Source organism: Capsicum annuum, chromosome 2 (assembly GCF_002878395.1).
Source record: "Capsicum annuum cultivar UCD-10X-F1 chromosome 2, UCD10Xv1.1, whole genome shotgun sequence".
Taxonomy (NCBI): Eukaryota; Viridiplantae; Streptophyta; class Magnoliopsida; order Solanales; family Solanaceae; genus Capsicum; species Capsicum annuum.
This window is the reverse complement of record NC_061112.1, coordinates 77,908,269-77,927,749: the sequence shown is the minus strand read 5'-3', so window position 1 is coordinate 77,927,749 and position 19,481 is coordinate 77,908,269. Positions and strand designations below refer to the sequence as shown.

Here is a 19,481-nt window from a genome sequence, read left to right as displayed (position 1 = left end):
ATACTGAAAGAAGGAAAACTGTTCCTAAAACATCTCATAGCCTTCTGTCCAAAAGTATGGCACGCTACACACCTATGCACAAGACTCTACGCGATGCGGCTTATCAGACTCCCTAGGATACTATTGAACCTGGCTTTGATACCAAGTTTGTGATACAAGTACAACCACAAGGATGGACGTGAATGAGTGCGTAATGAATCCGTCCAAGGAAGTGCACAAGTGAAGTGTAAAAGAGGGCCTAAACACACCAAAATCAGCCCACTTCTTGCACTTGATGGGCACCTCACCCTTGAGAGGTATTATGGATATTTCACGCTATTTTTGTAATATCTATAAATAGAACCTTTTAGGGTTTCATTCATTAGATTTTGATGATGATGAATGTTGTATAATATTAAAAGATAAGTCCTCTTACCTTAAGGCACAAATCTAAAATTGTAACTAGGGAAATCAACTTGAGTGTGGAATCACTCGTGTTGGATTCAAGCTTGGAAACATTGGTCCTTGGGAGATCGAGATCCCTCTTGTACCTACGTAGAAGATACATTAGTGTTTTGTGTAGTATTAAAGGTCCAAGGGTGTAATAATTCTTGGGTTGTTAATATTATTTCCTCATTTGGTCTATCTATCAACCTTTATCTTATTGCACTTTATAGATTCATAGTGGACTATTTTGTGTGCTTCTTGAAATAGAAATTTGTTCTCATTGTGTTCATCTTGTTATCATTATGTTGTTGTTGTTTTTGGTTTCAAATGCACCGTTGTTATCTCATATTGTTGTTGTTGTAGTGAATTCAAGAGTGGTCTCCGCCTTAGTCCTCAAATCCTTAAGAATAGTGGACTGTTTTGGAGTTGTTACGTGTTTCTGTTGTTTTTCCCATATAATTTGGTATCAGAGCATGGCTTGATATTGTTCCTACAAGATCAAATCTTGGGCTATCTCACTTGAAAAAAAAATTAAAATCTGAAAATTCCAAAAAAAGAACAATCTGTCCATTTTGTGTTCTTGGCCAAAAATTGTGTTTTTGTTGTGTCTTGGCCGAGTTTTTTACTTGTCTTTGTTATCTCTAAGTGTTAGTTTTGTTCCTCACTAACACATTGAGTCTATATAGTGATTTGAGCTTGTATTTTGATGTTGTTATTGTGAAAATAAGCATGGTCCATTGTTGTTGAACATTGTTGTGGTAGGCATTATTGTTGAGAAACTTGATTGGCCGTGTATTTGGTTGTTGTTGAAAGGAGTGTTGTTGTTGTTATTCTTGGTGAATTTTGTTGTTGTTCTTGAAGTTTTTCAAAACCTTCATCTCTTGTTAAAACCGAAGACACAATACTAAAGAGACTTAGCCGTTTGTTGTTGTGGATTGGAGTTGGCCATTAGAATTGTTGTTGTTCTTGAAGATTGTTGTTATTGTTCTTGGTGTAGTTGTTGTTGTTCCTTGAGTTCTTCACCTTCCTTCATATATTGTTAGAACATAAAGTGAATGATAGTTACTAAAAGGTAAAGGAAAGAGGTGTAAGTAATTGTTAGTCTTGAAAGACCCCCAACCACCAAAAGACTTTACATCACTTCTCAACCACTTTCCTATGAAACAAGGGTCCATGTTTTAAGGAAAAGTACTACAAAAGTCAAGTATTGAAATTTGAAACTTCAAAAAAGGATCCAAGACTTATTATTTCCTCCTTAAAACAAATTTCACCAATCCAAATTAAAATTTGTTCAGACTTGGACTTTGAAAAAAAAATTGTAGAAACCGCAACCAATATGTGGATGCCACATCATCAAGTTACTGTTCACACATCAAATTAAGGGCTCAAATTTTAGATTTCTTAGTTTCCTTTTGTTGTTCCTTAGTTTCAATTTCGTTGGTTCCACTACTAACTGGCAAACTAGTACTTATCTAATAGATTGCTAGATAGTCTTTGTGTTGGTTTATTCGTGTTAAGCGTTTGTTGTGTGCTTCTCTCTTTTGTGAATTCGTTGTGTCTTGTTGGTTCAAGTCCGTAAATAAATTTTCTTTTGAGTCAACTCAAACAAAAATCTATTTTGGACAAATATAGACTCATCCCTCAATTACTCACGAAGTACAAGCCAGCTTTCAACACTTGTGAAACCAAGTGTGAGGTAAAAATCAAGAGTGAGAGTATGGTGAGACATTTTTGAGCTACCAAGTTTGTTGGTTTTATTTTTCGTTGTTGTCTTTTCTTTTAGGTACCATGGCTGCCACCAATCTCGATGCCACGTTTTACCACATCACCAACTATATTGAAGAAATAAAATAGCACGTGGAAAGGCTGTGCCAATTGCTACCTAAACTTATCCCACAAAATCCAACTTCCCTTGTCCAAACACCTCATGATGAAAGCTTCTCGAAGGAAGAGGTGAGATACCCTGACCCACACCAAGGTAAAGAGAAGATTGAGACATCTTTGGTACGTGATAGTGAACTTATAGAGAGCGAAGCACTTGCTAGTTCCAAATCTGTCTGTGAGATAGATCATGCTCTCTTTAGGTTTAATGTCTTATTTGAAGATAATATAAACACTCCTAATGAACCTAGTGGTGAAAATGATGGTATAGCTTGCCTTGAAGGCTATAGCCGATATGCTAACCTACTATGGTGTGACAACATTCCTCCTAAAGATGGAAATCTCTTCTTGGAATATGAAAGAACTCTTATAGGCAAGGAATGTATAGTCTCGGAAATGAGTATTCTTGGTAGTAATCTTGGTGTGCATGATGATCAATTTACTCTTAAATGTAGTTCACTACTTGAGCATGTGAATAGTGTGCTTAAAAATTCTCAAGTTAGTGATGATGTCTATAGAATTAATCTTGATAATGCGCATGACTCTTTGAACATCTTGTGTGGTAAAAGCATTGCAATTAGTTTTGTTCATAGAGACTATGTGTATGAAAATATTTTTATGTGTGAATGTGGGAGTGAAATTCTAGGGGAAGGAAGGGATAACCTCGGCTTAGACCCTTGGCTAATTTTTCCATTTGATCCTGGCACCCTCTTGGAATGTGGAAATCTCTACACTCCTCACTTAATGCTTGGTCAAGACGACAAGAAATGTTTGTTTGTGGGTGCTAATGAAGGAAGACAAAGTTCTTCCTTGTCTCTTTTTGTGGATGATAACCGCTTCCTTTGTGTCTTTTTTTACTAAGCTTTTTATGTTCAACACAAAGGACCTGTGGATATACTCCAAGTTTTTCCCCCACTCTTCCCTCGGCATGGAATGTGATATGTTTATTTTACTAACCCTAACCCCTCATATCTTGAGGATATGCATTTCTTGTCTTCTCTTGATTTTACGAGGTACAGATTCGAGGTCGAATCCTTTTCAATAAGGGGAGGATGATACAAGTATAACCACGAGGATAGACGTGAATGAGTGCATAATGAATCCATCCAAGGAAGTGCACAAGTGAAGTGTAAAAGAGGGCCTAAACACACCAAAATCAGCCCACTTCTTGCACTTGATGGGCACCTCACCCTTGAGGGGTATTATGGATATTTCACACTATTTTTGTAATATCTATAAATAGAACCTTTTAAAGTTTCATTCAGTAGATTTTGATGATGATGAATGTTGTATAATATTGAAAGATAAGTCCTCTTTCCTTTAGGCATAAATCTGAAATTATAACTAGGGAAATCAACTTGAGTGTGGAATCACTCGTATTGGATTTAAGCTTGGAAATGTTGTTCCTTAGGAGATCGAGATACCTCTTGTGCCTACGTAGGAGATAGGTTAGTATTGTGTATATTATTAAAGGTCCAAGGGATAGGTTAGTGTTGTGTGTAGTATTAAAAGTTCAAGGGTGTAACAATTCTTGGGTTGTTAATATTATTTCCTCATTTGGTCTATCTATCTATCTTTATCTTAGTGCACTTTGTAGATTCATAGTGGACTGTTTTGTGTCCTTCTTGAATTTGAAATTTGTTCTCATTGTGTTCATCTTGTTATCATTGTGTTGTTGTTGTTTTTGGTGTCAAATGCACCGTTGTTATCTCGTATTGTTGTTGTTGTAGTGAATCCGAGAGTGGTCTCCACCTTAGTCCTCAAATCCTTAAGAATAGTGGACTGTTTTGGAGTTATTTTGTGTTTCCGTTGTTTTTCCCGTATCATTTGGTATCAGAGAATGGCTTGATATTGTTCCTACAAGATCAAATCTTGGGCTAGCTCACTTGAAAAAAAAATTGAAATCTGAAAATTCCAAAAAAAGAACAATCTGTCCATTTTGTGTTCTTGGCCAAAAATTGTGTTTTTGTTGTATCTTGGTCGAGTTTTTTACTTGTCTTTGTTATCTCTAAGTGTTAGTTTTGTTCCTCACTAACACATTGAGTCTATATCTTGATTTGAGCTTGTATTTTGATGTTGTTATTGTGAACATAAGTTTGGCCCATTGTTGTTGAACATTGTTGTGGTAGGTATTGTTGTTGAGAAACTTGATTGGCCGTGTGTTTGGTTGTTGTTTAAAGGATTGTTGTTGTTGTTATTCTTGGTGAATGTTGTTGTTGTTCTTGAGGTTCGTCACAACCTTCATCTCTTGTTAAAACCGAAAACACAACACTAAAGAGACTTGGCCATTTGTTGTTGTGGATTGGAGTCCGCTGTTGGAATTGTTGTTGTTCTTGAAGATTGTTGTTATTGTTCTTGGTGTTGTTGTTGTCATTCTTTAAGTTCTTCACCTTTCTTCATATATTGTTAGAACATAAAGTGAATGATAGATCCTAAAAGGTGAAGGAAAGAGGTATAAGTAATTATTAGTCTTGAAAGACCCCCAACCACCAAAAGACTTTACATCACTTCTCAACCACTTTCCCATGAAACAAGGGTCCATGTTTTAAGGAAAAGTACTATAAAAGTCAACTCTTGAAATTTGAAACTTCAAAAAAAGATCCAAGACGAAACTCCCCACTTAATGAGTGAGTGAATGTAAAAGAGGATGGACGTGAATGAGTGCATAATGAATCCGTCCAAGGAAGTGCACAAGTGAAGTGTAAAAGAAGGCCTAAACACACCAAAATCAGTCCACTTCTTGCACTTGATGGGCATCTCACCCTTGAGGGCTATTATGGATATTTCACACTATCTTTGTAATATCTATAAATAGAACCTTTTAGGGTTTCATTCATTAGATTTTGACGATGATGAATGTTGTATAACATTAAAAGACAAGTCCTCTCTCCTTAAGGCACAAATCTGAAATTGTAACTAGGGAAATCAACTTGAGTGTGGAATCACTCATGTTGGATTCAAGCTTGGAAACGTTGGTCCTTGGGAGATCGAGATCCCTCTTGTGCCTACGTAGGAGATAGGTTAGTGTTGTGTGTAGTATTAAAGGTCCAAGGGTGTAACAATTCTTGGGTAGTTAATATTATTCCCTCATTTGGTTTATCTATCTATCTTTATCGTATTGCACTTTGTAGATTCATAGTGGACTATTTTGTGTCCTTCTTGAAATAGAAATTTGTTCTCATTGTGTTCATTTTGTTATCATTGTATTGTTGTTTTAGGTGTCAAATGCACCGTTGTTATCTAGTATTGTTGATGTTGTAGTGAATCCGAGAGTGGTCTCCATCTTAGTCCTCAAATCCTTAACATTAGTGGACTGTTTTGGAGTTGTTTCGTATTTTTGTTGTTTTTCTCGTATCAGTTTGTAACGAACCGGGACTACCCCCTAGTCGCTACACGGTGCTTACGATCCCGAAAGACCACAAGCTAATCCATGACTAATATCTGCTTTGAGCACTGAAAGAATATACGCTGAAATGCCATAAGTTTCAAAACATCTGAAATACTGATAAAATATAAATTCTATAAAACTAAAAATTGTCTGAAAAGTGGAGTTGAAGGGACAATGCCCCAACTAACTCCATCTACTAAAATACTGCTAAGCTGAAGTACTGAAATAAAAGCGTATCCTCGATAGATGAGGACTCACTACTAAATCAGCTACTGCTGGCTGAATCTGTCTAAGCGTGATCAGGAACCTGAGCATCCGAAACTATGATATGAAACATCATAGCATAAGAAATAGGTATGCGATCAGTACATGGGAATGTACTGCTATGCTAAATAAGGTAAGGTTGAATGTATGGGTTTATATGCATGAACAATAACTAATTGAATGATATGCAAGAGCTGGATTAGCATACATGAAGGATTTGTATCTACTGAACATACTGTGCATACTGTGACTGAGTATACTGGAACTAAATTTGATAACCGATAACTGACTATACTGATAATTTGAGATCACTGATAATCAGAATTAATGATAACTGAGGGACTGTATCTGACCGTCCTAATTCTATAAAACTAAACTGAGTTCTGAACTGAAGACTGAAACTGAAACTATGGGAGGTAATCATCTAATCGACATGCCCCAAATAAGATAAGTTAACTAAGTTGGGATCCAATCTGTAACTCCCAATTAGAAGGGTGTCAGTATCGTGCCACGGGTAAAAACAACTGTTGTGGAGTCAGTCCTAACTAACGAGTGACCCCTAAGATCAGTCCTAAACTAGCGGGTGATCCCTGAGTATGTCAGTCCTATCTAACGGGTGACATCTCATAACCTACGCTGGCTACGTAGTTCTGGAACGTAGGGATTGCTTCTAGGAACCCAGTCCTGACTAACGGGTGTGCCCCCATCCCTAGGCTCGCTCAGTGCTGAATGTTACTCCTAGCTGAAAGACACTGAACTGAGTATACTGAACTGGACTGGACTGATATTGAGATTACTAAGTTTTCCTAAGTTTTGTAACTGACTGGGTTCTACTGAATTCTGTAACGGACTGAGAGTACTACTAATTGTGACATGACTGATACTATTTTGTAACCGACACTGGCTCTAGATAAACAGTTAAATTGTTGGGTATTAAATACCCCCAGGACTCGATAGCATGAAAAGTAAAGCAAAGCATAATCTTGATTAACATAACAAAGTTCACTTGGTCATAATTCATTCATAGAAACATTTCATCAAACACTTGTAATGCATTAACTTATACATGAATGGGGAATACATGTTAACATGCTATAATGACATTATTCCATTCTCATAGACAATTTATGAAACACATGGGAAGCATGCTTGGTTCATTAAATCATAAACACTTAGGGTTAACATGGCTACAACAATCAACTTGCAAAGTGAAGGGTTTATTAGTAATATCATGTAATTCAACACATACTAGGATCAATTCTTGGAACTTGTAATCTAAATCATGGATTAAAATTCAAACAACATCATGAACATAAATTCAATCTAATTCAAACATGGAAATCATAAATCAAAAATCTTGTATTTTGAAAAAGGATTTTTGGGCTCCATGGAAGGTAAGGATCCATGAATGAACATCTAACATACCTGAGAAGAAGAGTTCTTGAAGGTTCTTGGAGAGATTCTTGAGGATTGACCTTGATTCTTGAACTAGGGTTTTTGCCTCTTAAGAGAGAAATACCTTTTGATTTTTGGGGAAAAGTGAATAATGACGGGTTTTACACATTTTTAGGGATTAAATCCCATATCTGGGCTGAAAAAAATCATGGAAAAGAACTGTTTTAACGCTAGATGGAACTTTAATTTTTCATGAATTTTTTTCAATCTGGACCCCTGGTGCGACGCGGTGCTATTGCATTGCCACTTTGTTTGTGAATAGGAAGTGCACCGCGATGCGGTGTAATTGCGTTGGTACACTGGAAATTGACAATTATAAACTGGTTCTGTGGCATGACGCGCCAATATCGCGGAGCAACACTGAAAATTGACAATTTCTATTTTGACACACTCTGCGATGCGCTACTGGCCAAATTGACGATGTTTAATGACAGAAACATAAAATTGCCATAACTTCTTACCCGTTTATTGGATTTAGGTGAATTTTATATCGTTGGAAAGATAATGCAATTTCCTACACAATGAAAAGTCAAAATCTTAAAAATTCCACCTGTATAAAAGTGTATTCATCTTTAAAGCAAGTCTTTGACATTTTGGGGATGAATTTAAGCTAGGTAAAAGTATGGGGTGTTACAATGACATAGAGCAGTTACAGCTTACTGAGGAAATGACCCTAGATAGGAAAGTGTGGAGGTCGTGGATAAGGGTAGAAGGCTAGTGTATGTGTGGGTTGTAACTAGTAGTTAAGGAGATCTTGTGTAGCCGGGTTAGTAATCCTAGGACTGTGTCCATTGATAGGAGCCGCTAGTATATGCTACTACTAGGTGGGTGTCCTTTTCTTATTTCTCATTACCTATTTCTTATTTTCAGATTGCTCTTATTTTGTATCTATTTTATTTCTATTTCTATTATTTCTTATTTCGGTTATGCCACCCATCCTATTTTATGTATTACTACGACCTTGTTAACTATTCTTTATCTTAAGCCGGGGGTCTATCAGAAACAACCTCTCTACTTCTTCGGAGGTAGCTGTATGGACTGTGTACATTTTACCCTCCCCAAACCCCACTTGGTGGGAATACACTGAGTTTGTTGTTGTTGTTGTAGGTCGAAATAAGTTCGGGTGTATTGGGACCTGAACCAAAGGTCTACCTAGCCTAAAATCAATATTTTGGATCTGCTGACACATTCAGAATTTGCATCTGAGATCGCCTTACTGAAGTTTTCACTCGGTGGCCATTTGGAACCAACAAAGACTTAAAAATAGGGAATTGGCTCTAAAAATCAAACAAACTGCCCGATAACCGAACCGTCGGTCCCAACAAGTCATAAATGACTTGGGGCAGCTATGGTGAAGCTCTAACGGTGAAGATAAGTGAAAGTATGAAAATTAATCAAAAAGGGTCATTACAATATCCACTACTAAAAGGAGTTTCATCCCTGAAAGTCAACGGATAGAAAGAATCTCAAAAGCTCGAAAGGGTGAGGTAATGGGCCCGCATGCTCCGAGCATGACTTCCCAGATAACCTCAATGAAGAGAGGATAGTTTTAAGGGATTTCGCCACCAGTATCTCTTTTTTAACCAGCACCCTCACTTCACTTCCAAATAGCTAAAACTCAACTTCAACTACTAACTGGCCTCCAACAGAACTAAAAAGGCTGATGCTTGCAAATCTGAACCATAACACATTCATACCATCCCGATACCCACATAAATCAATAAAGGCTCATCCAAGACAAAGGCAAATTAAGACATGAGCCATACCACCGACTCTAAATCCAAATATAATTAACCTTCCTTTACCATTTTACACCAATCGTCTACTCTAAATCAAGAGAAAATCACCTGAATCTCGTCCGTGCAATCTCATCACAAAGATCTCGAAGAAGTGAGGTTGATCTGCTAAAAGTCCATACAGGAAACATGAGAATAATCCATAAGGCGCTATCTGGGCATACAAACGGAGATAATCAAGGAATGTAATCTATGACAATGTTGCAACCAGTCTGGATGGTAATCAAATTGAAATCCAAAAGATCAAGGTACAACTACTCAAGACTAAATATTCTGCTCCTGAATGTCCCACCAATAGAGAATGAAGTTACACTAAATCCAACTTGAGTATACTACTCCCACTAAGTATATTATCCGAAATTCCCAAAAGAAAAATGAAAACTCGAGGTCAAAGCTAAAAGAACCAATACCAGGTCCATAGGCTATCATCTAAACACTTATCAGTTATAATCCACTTGAAATTAAGAAGACCGAATAGGCAACCACGGAGTAGGCTCAACCCGCCTATAAATGAAATCCAAACTAAAACAATTCTAAAACAAAGGCACATGCAAGCTCTACAGCTCCAAGCTGAGATCTCAACACCAAGGCTAAATCGCTCAATTTAAACTCCAACTAAATCTGAAGACGGGTAGGCATTCATACTCTTAATCAATCATAGCTTCCAAATTACCACTCCAAGGCGTCAAGTCAAAACTGAATAAATAAGCCTATATCATTGTCAACTATTCAAATTGACTTTATTATCCAAATCTGACATATCCGAGCTAAATCAGGCCAAGCCAAAATCAAAACTTAGCTAAAGAACCAAAAAATCACCATAGGGATAACCATCGACTAAAACGCAAGCAACCGACTCTGTATACGCTAGAGGGCACTAAATATAGCCACAAAATAGAAACCATGCCTAAAGATATACCACCAATAATGAAAATAACCCACTCCATAACCGTTGGAGGGCATAAACTATCAAAACATACTCAAAAACTCCCCACGGCTGCAAACCATATCAATAAAGGCAAAAACTTTAGCAACTCAGATAAATATAACTTTAGACAAAAGCTAACCAGTCCAACACTCCGTCTCAACAAGAATAGCCATAGACACATATCATCAGGGAGAAACACTCAACTAAGCCTCATAACAAACTCTAGAATGGGTATTTCCTGATTCTCCCAAGAATTAAATCATCGAAGAAGAAATATACCAATCTCAAAACCAAGGTTAAAGTCAAGACCAGGCGAAGTTGGAATTTGCATCCGAGATCATCTTACTGAAGTTTTTGCCCAATGATCATTTAGAATCAGCAAAGACTTCAAAACAGAGAATTGACTCTAAAAACCAAATGAACTATCCCGTAACTGAACCATTGATCCCAACAAGTCATGACTTGAGGCAGCTATGGAGAACCTCGAACGACGAAGATAAGCGAAAATATGAAAAATGACTAGAAAGGTCATTACATTTGTATACACAGTCTTGCATTTAAAAAGCTTTTTTCTATTCTCTAGGGTGTTACAGGTAACACTTTGGTCTTCCAGAGTTCTTCTCTCACCTTCTAGCCTTTTGGAGGTTTCATAAATGTCTCCATAATCTTTTCTTGACCATTGGCTAATATTCTTACTAATCCTCTTCAACTATTAATGGAGAACATACCAAGGATTCCCATGGATTTCTTCTTCCCATATTTCCTGCATAATTTTAAGAAAGTCGGTATGTTCTGTCCAAATATTAAGAAATTTGAAATATTTAATATGATAAGAGATTTCATTATTTAGTTTGATCAATAAGGGAGCATGATCACCTTTAATATCCCATTACTATCTCTAATTGAGCTGTGGCAGCCCCTGATGGGGTCATAAGTCAAGTCTCAATTCCTGGTTAAAACCCAGGTGCCCCCGTCCAGACTGACTCGTGATGTCCGATAAGGTGAGTGGAATGAGCCTCGGAGGTTCGATCTAATTGTTAAATCAGTCAGATATCCATCCGGTGCCATTACTGGTGGGATCTGTTAGAACAGATCAACGACAAGTTCATAAGCATGCTCTAGAGAGATGAGTAATAGAGGCGGTATTAAAACTATCAAATCAATCAGCATTGTAAAAAAGTCTATCTAGTTTTTTTCCAGCTAGGTAGAGAGGATTCCTATTATCATACTAGGTGTAGTTCGATCCACTGTATCCAGCATCCTATAGCCCACATTCATTAATACATTCTATGAAATCAAGACTTTCTCCAACTGTGACTTCTGCCTCCTCTCTTTTCTTCCAGGGAGATGATGACATTAAAATCTCTTACAACACCCCATGGACCTTGAATGTTGTTGGAGATTTAAGTGAAGTTTTGCCAAAGCTCTTTTCTTTGATCTTCTGTACATTTAGCATAAACCACTTTTATAAAAATGGGAGAATTGTTGAGGTGAGTAAGGCTCAAGTAGAAAAAATTCTCTTTATCAAACATAATGACAACATCCACTTATTGGTCCACAATATCTAAATTTTATTGGAACAATTATGGAATCCATATTGCATGTTAAGCTTTCTTTTGAAGTTGTCCAGTTTCCTCCTGTCCACTATAGGTAGAAGAAGAAAAATTGGAATTTGGAATTCTTACTTCATGTTTTGGAGTCTTTTACAAGATACCATTGACCCTATCCCTCTTATATTCCATGAGTTTATATTAATCATTTAGAATTAGGAGGAGAGGTGTCTTTGGATGCTTTCCAATTCTTATTTTGTTGTAAGAATCTACCTCTAGGATTCCAAAAATTCCTTGGGGATAGATTGTTGTTCAAAGTCATTCTCTGTTGTATAAGGTTCTCAGGTGTGTGGAGATCCACAACTTGTTCCCTATTGTTAGGCCCTCAAGTTGAATCATCAATAGAGTAATAGTTGGTATTATCACTTATACGATCTACAACTAACTCAATTTCCATGTCATCACTATTATGGAACACATCTTTTTTGTCCTCTCTTCTATCTCTAACAAGATCAGGTAGATTAGGACTTTGGTTATTAGTCTGAATTAGTCGTACCTCTCTTTGTCCAAAGTCTAGATTTTTACTTTTTTTGTCCTCCACCTCTCTTGTCTTGAGTTGTAACACTCTTCAGGTAGATGAGGGTCCATGATGCTTCACTGATATTTATCTCCTTCTATATTCTACCATCTGTATCTCTTGTTTCTCCACTAAGTGTCACATCTTTAGGGATAGTCACTCTCTTTACAAACTTCCTCTTGTTATTGTTTAAGCCTTTGGAGCTTTTAACTTTAACAGTTTGAAGTTTTTTTGGTTGCATATCTAAATCCAAATCTTTTTTAGGGTGGGGTAAAGAGGGGAGGGCAGGGGTAGGTATGGGGTTTAAGTCGGGTGTTAGGGTTGGTTCAGTGAGGAGTGGAAGAGGTAGGCGAGCAGCGAGAGAAGATAGGTTGAGGGTAGGGTCTTGGAATATAGGGACACTCCAGGGTAAGTCCGTAGAGCTGGTGAAGATTTTTAAAAAGAGGAGGATTAATATTGTGTGTGTTGAGAAGACTAAGTGGGTAGGGTCTAAGGCTAGAGATGTGGATGGGTACAAGCTGTTGTACTCAGAGAATAAGAGGCGTCGGAATGGACTGGGCATCTTAGTGGATGGGGATCTTAAAGGGTAGGTGGTGGAGGTTAAGAGGGTCAGTGATAGGTTGATGACGATTAAGCTGGTCATTGGGGGGTTCACGTTCCATGTGTGTAGTATTTATGTGCCGCAGATGGGATTGAAAGGGGAGGTGAAAGCGATATTTTGGGAGACTTTGGATGAGGTGGTGAGAAGCGTGCCTAGCTCGGATAAGATTGTCATAGCGGGGGACTTCAATGGGCACATTAGGGTTTTATCGAAAGGTTATGATGATGTGGATAGAGGTTTTGGTTTTGGTGATAGAAATTGTGAAGGGGTTGCTCTGCTGGATTTTACGAGGGCCTTTGGGCTGATGGTAGTGAATTCGAGCTTTTCAAAGGAGGATCACCTAATTACCTTCCGAAGCGTGTTAGCCAAGACTCAGATTAACTTTCTGCTACTTAGGAAAGGGGATAGGGTTTTTCTGTAAGGACTTTAAAGTCATTTCGAGTGAGCACTTTTCAACCCAGCACAGGCTTTTGGTGATGGACTTTATTATCAAAAAGAGCAGGAAGAGTAGGGTCGGTGAGGGTCGACCCAGAATTGGTGGGGTGGCTTACTGCTAGTTAGTGGGAGAGAGATAGGGGAGAAGGTGGCGGTATTGGAGGTGTAGGAGTGTAGGGGGATGTGGATGATATGTGCGCTAAGGCTGCCACCTGTATCATGGAGAATTCTAGAAAGGGGTTGGGTATTTCGAGGGGTCGGGCAGGTCGGCATAAGGGGGACTGGTGGTGGAATAAAGAAGTTAAAAAGAAAGTGGAGATTAAGAAGGGGGCATATTTTAAGTTTATTGAGAGTAAAGATGAAAAAGAGAAGTGGGTGAATAGGAAGGTTTACAAAGTAGCAAAGAAGGAGGTTAAGTTAACAGTTACGGTTGCTAATACAGCATCGTTTGAGAACTTGTATGCGGGGTTAGAGGAGAAATGCGGGGAAAAAAGATTGTATAGGCTGGCTAATGCTAGGGAGAGGAAGGGTCGTGACCTTGGTCAAGTGAAGTGCATTAAGGGGGAAGATGGTAGATTTTTGGTGGAGGATGTTCATTAAGAAGAGGTGGCGAGAGTATTTTCATAGACTTTTAAATGAGAAGGGGGACAAAGGCATTAAGTTAGGAGAGCTGGAACCCTTGGAGGAGAGCCGTGATTTCAGTTACAGTAGACGTTTTAAGGTTGAGGAGATCAGAGAGGCTATTCGTAGGATGCGGAGGGGTAGGGCAACGGGGCCTAACAAAATTTTGATGGATTTTTGGAAGTATACTGGTGAAGTAGGTTTAAAGTGGTTGACTGATTTGTTTAACGATATTTTCAAGACTGTGAGAATGTCTGAGGCTTGGAGATAGAGTACGATGATACTATTATATAAAAACAAGAGTGACATTCAGAGTTGCAACAACTATAGAGGTATTAAGTTGTTGAGTCACACTATGAAGATTTGGGGGAGGGTGATTGAGAAGAGATTGAGGAGGGCCGTGTCCATTTTGGAGAATCAGTTTGGTTTTATGTTGCTCGACAACAGAGGTAATCTACCTGGTGAGGAGATTGGTAGAGCAGTATAGGGAAAGAAAGAGGGATTTGTACATGGTGTTCATCGACTTAGAGAAAGCGTATGACAAAGTCCCTAGAGAGGTTCTTTGGAGATGCTTGGAAGTGAGAGGGGTTTTGGTGGCGTACATAAGAGCTATTAAGGACATGTACGATGGAGGGAAGACTCTGGTGAGGATGGCGGAGAAGACTCAGGGCATTTTTTGGTCGAGATAGGGTTGCATCAGGGATCGACTCTTAGCCCGTTTCTATTTGCATTGGTGATGGATATGTTGACGCGGAGTATTCAAGGTGAGGTGCCTTGGTGTATGTGATTGCGGATGATGTAGTGCTGATTGATGAGACGCGGGAGGGTATGAATGAAAGACTGGAGGTTTGGAGGCAAACCCTTGAATCTAAGGGGTTCAGGTTGAGTAGGTACAAGACGGAGTATATGGAATACAAGTTCAGTAACTCGAGTCAGAAGGACGAAGTGGTGGTGAGGTTGGATTTCCAGGATGTTTGTAAGAGGGATAGTTTTAAGTATCTTGGGTCTATGATTCAGGGGAATGGCGAGATTGATGAGGATGTCTCTAAACATATTGGAGCAGGTTGGATGAAGTTGAGGCTCGCCTCGGGAGTGTCGGGAGTGTTGTATGATAAGAATGTACCCCTTAAGCTTAAAGGCAAATTCTACAGAGTGGCAGTCCGTCCGGCCATGCTGTATGGAGCAGAGTGTTGGCCAATCAAGCACTGCCACACTCAAAAATTGAAGGTGGCAGAAATGAGAATGTTGCATTGGATGTGTGGACTTACTAGAGGGGATAGAGTTAGGAATGAGACTATCAGGGAGAAGATGGGAGTGACTTCGGTGAGGACAAGATGCGAGAAGCAGTAAGTGTATGTTACTACAAGGTGGGTGTCCTATCTCTTATTTCTTATTTCGAATTGCTCGTATTTCTCTTATTTCGTATTTCTCTGATATCTATTTTATTATTTCTTGTTCCTTATTTCTATTATGTCATCCATCCTGCTTCATGTTTCACTACGTCATTGTGTACTATTCTCTATTCTGAGTCGGGGGTCTATCGGAAACAGCCTCTCTACTCTTCGGAGGTAGGAGTATAGACTGCGTATATTTTACCTTCCCCAGACCTCCCTTTACTGGAATACACTGAATTTTTTGTTGTTGTTGTTGATTGTTTTGAGAGGTAATATTCCCATTCCTTTGATGCTCAGGTTTTCTTGTTGCTTCTTTGATTTCTCTTTGGTTCTTTTCATTTTTCTATCTTTTTGAGTCTTGTCCCATTTAGTTAGCTTTATAATTTCTTGCTCCACTATTTTTTCTTTCTGAATTCTCATATTCGCATTGGGTTCTACCTCTTCATCATCTTTATCCCCTTGTAAAATTTGAAAGGTGTTTGAGCCAACATAATCGATTTCTCCCCTTTTTGCGGTTGTCTTTTTTACCTGGACCTTTGAGTTAATGAGGGTCTGATCAGCAGTCTTCTGAATATCAGGTTTGTTTTGGCCTCTTCCTTTCGCCCTTTCAACACTAGTCTAGGTTGTTGTAGTTATTGTTCCCTTCTATTTCTTTGAATTATATTCCTTTATTCTGCATTTTGTCTCTATTGCTTCCATATTTGTAGGTCAAATCTGGTTTGTTCCTGTGAGAAATATTGGAGAAAAATATTATTAAATTGTTTTATTTGAATTCTTAAGTTGATACCCTATTTATAGACACTACATTCCAATCTTTTTCTAAATAGATCACCACATTACAATCCTTTTCCAACTAGGATTCTATATGTTATTTCTATTTCTACTTATAGTCTAACACTCTCCCTCAAGCTAGTGCATGCGAAGAATATGTACTAAGTTTGTTATGCATGTAACTAATACGAGGATCTGTGAGGAACCTGTTGAAGATCTGTAAGAAAACTAATAAGGACTGCTCTGGACATCTGGGAGACCTCAACCAAAAAGGAACAAACTGAAAAAGTGATCTGAAAAGTAATAAACATCACCGGACAGTCGATCTGTTGCTGAAAAATTATCGAAAAGTGGTATAAAATATATGAGTCATCCAGAAAAATCAAGAGATAAGTAGATCTCGAACAAGAAAGTCATCGAAAAACTGGCCGAAACATGCTCACGCGCCGTATTATTAGATTTGATGGCTAAAAAGTGATCACAATCTGAGAAAAAAAATTATATGGATAGAGTCGAAATGATGCCACGATCTTATCGAGAAAGAAATTATATGAGTAGAATCGGAATGACGGCACATCCCTACTGAAAAATAGAAATTATATGAGTAGGATCGGAATGACGGCACGACCCCACTGAAAAAGAGTATATAAATAGAGTCGGAATAATGGCACGACCCTACTGCAAAAGAAAAATTATTTGAGTAGGATTAGAATGACGACACGACCCTACTGAAATATAGAAATTATATGGGTAGGGTCGAAATGGCGGCCTTTCTGAAAAAGAGAAATTATATGGATAAGGTCGAAATGACAATATGACCCTACTAAAAAAAGAGAAATTATATGGGTAGGGTCGGAATGATGGCACGGCCCTACACAAATCAAATTTGAAGAATCACTAGAAAGACGCACGGAACTACGCAAACCATATCTAAGAAGTCACCGTAAAGACGCACGGTGCTATGCAACTCAAATATGAGAAAGTAATCCACAAAGATGCACGATACCATGCAAATTAAATACGAAAAATAGTCCGAAAAGATGCACGGTGCTACAAATCAGATATGGAAAAATAGTCCTGAGAAAGATGTGTGATGCTACACAAATCAGATATGAGAAAATAGTCACCAAAAAGAAGCATAGTACCCTAATCTTTTGCTAACATAATCATTGGCCAGACGGACGACATATATGGGTCATAACTGCCCGCCGGCAGCAGAAACTCTTTAATTATCTACCAAAACCGTAGAGGCTCTGATACCATGTGAAAAATATTATTGAATTATTATATCTGAATTATTACATTGAACTCTATTTATAGACGCTACATTCCAATCTTTTTCCAAATAGGTATAGGCACTAAATTCCAATCCTTTCCGACAGGTAACCACATTACAATCCTTTTTCAACTAGGATTCTATATGTTATTTCTATTCCTACTCGTATTCTAACAGTTCCTTCAACAATCTTCTACTTTGAGGTATCCCGATATTCATTTGCAACATATTTGCCTTCATGTATTTGCAGATTGGGAGTAGAAAGGCCACACTCTGCATTGGAATGTCCTTGCACCATACATTTGAAGCAAGGAATTTTCTCATATTCTATTTTTTGGACAAAGATATCCAACTTCTCATGCTGGTTCCTTACCTCAATTTGCACTTCATGGACAAGGGGTTTAGCATGATCAATCTCAATCCTGAGTTTAGCTGTAGTTGGTCTCGATTTAGTAATGGTCGCTTTATCCAGCACCAAACGTGTCCTAATGGGACTGAATATTCTGCATGTTGCGTCCCACTCATAGAAATGCCACGGGAGATCAGGGAGATTTATCCATACTGGTGCTAGAGTTGTTTCAGCCCCAGATTGGAAGTTAGTTGACCATCTCATAATTTTCATAGATGTACTATTACTAAGCGTAATAGAGCTCCTTGAGAGTATATTATTGAAATCTTCTTCATTGTCTGCATCTATGAATACATGATATTTGTCTTTAGCCCCTATTTTAGCACTACTCATTAGGGGTACAACTTTTTCAAAATCAGCTCTAACTTTGTCAATAGCAGGCGTACCTCTTGTGAATTTTCCGATGAAGGGCTCGGCAGGTTTCTGCTAGGAATTCATGCTCTTCCTTGGTGAAGACAACCACCGCTTTTCCATCAACTATTTCATGCTCTCTAGGTGGTATCGGACTTTAAGCTTTTGTCAGTTTCCGATTTTGACTCCAATTGCTCCAGCATAAGTAGGCCCTTGTAATCTTCGATATCCATGGAATCATTAGTGTGTGAGGAGGAAGCTAAATTATTGAGGTTATTTTCTGCTATCTTCTGGTCTGGGGGGTCAGGAGGACGAGTGAGAGGGGGTCCGAAGAGATCAATTCTCAAGCTCGTGGCTCCAATTTGAAAGAAAATCAGTGAGCTCCTGTAGGAGATTTTGGAAATCACCTATTATGTTTTGCCTTTGTAGTGATTTGCAATTGTGTTTTTATCAAGTTTACCGTTAGGAGTGAGTTCAGTTAATTTTGTGTTAATTCAGTTCAATTACACTTGGCTCTGGTTATTCTACATACCAAAGAAAATTAGGTTTCTCATATTAGGTCTGACTTAGAATTTGAGCTCCTAATTGATTGCGCAAATTATACAAAATTTTGACTGTCAAGTGTGAACAAGACTTGTCTCACAAATACTGGAAGAGAATCGATAGCGAATGAAAAGGATTTTCACACATTCATGTTGTTTTATTTTATTGGTTAGACAAAATCAACCAATTATAAATGAAACCAGCTGCCTGAAATATTGAAAAAATCGATCCACAAATATTAAAATTTCTTAATCCAGCTTTTTATTTGGGTTAAACTGAAAATGCCCCTTCCCTCGTGTTATCTATCTTTACATGCATTACAAAAAAGAAAATATATAAAATAGCAACATGTAAAGGAAAGTCCTTTTTTCCTTTTAACTATGATTTCTGGAGGATACCTACCACCTCACACCAACAACAAATACTAGGCAACTTTTGTCCACCTCTTTGGTGCAGAATCGACAAACATATGCTGCACATAATTTGCAGCATCACAATATGAACTATATATTGTGCAATCAGGGCAAGGGGATCAGCTCTCACCGAAGTGTAAGAGCAATAGTTAGATACTCCACGTGATGTTGTTGGCCTAAAATTTTATGAAACCATATCAAAAGTTACGATTCCCGTGAAGAATTTGAGGTTATTAACAGGAGAAGGGACGTAGCAACCTAGATGGGACACCCTCCTCCAATATTGCAATATAGAGTATCAACAGACTTGGGAAAATAAATGAACTCATCTCAAAATGACTTGCTAAGAAAAGTTGCACACCTCTCCCAATTTGAAAATTAGTGAAGTGTAGCACGTATAAC

General features: G+C 38.1%; 1 protein-coding gene across 1 annotated transcript; it reads left to right on the top strand.

Annotated features, from left to right (window-relative positions):
* Nucleotides 1-12,888: 12,888 nt before the first annotated feature.
* LOC124896196 lies at nt 12,889-13,287 on the top strand. The gene has a single exon (XM_047407720.1). It carries the CDS (start codon nt 12,889-12,891, stop codon nt 13,285-13,287), a length of 399 nt encoding a protein of 132 aa, XP_047263676.1.
* Nucleotides 13,288-19,481: the final 6,194 nt, after the last annotated feature.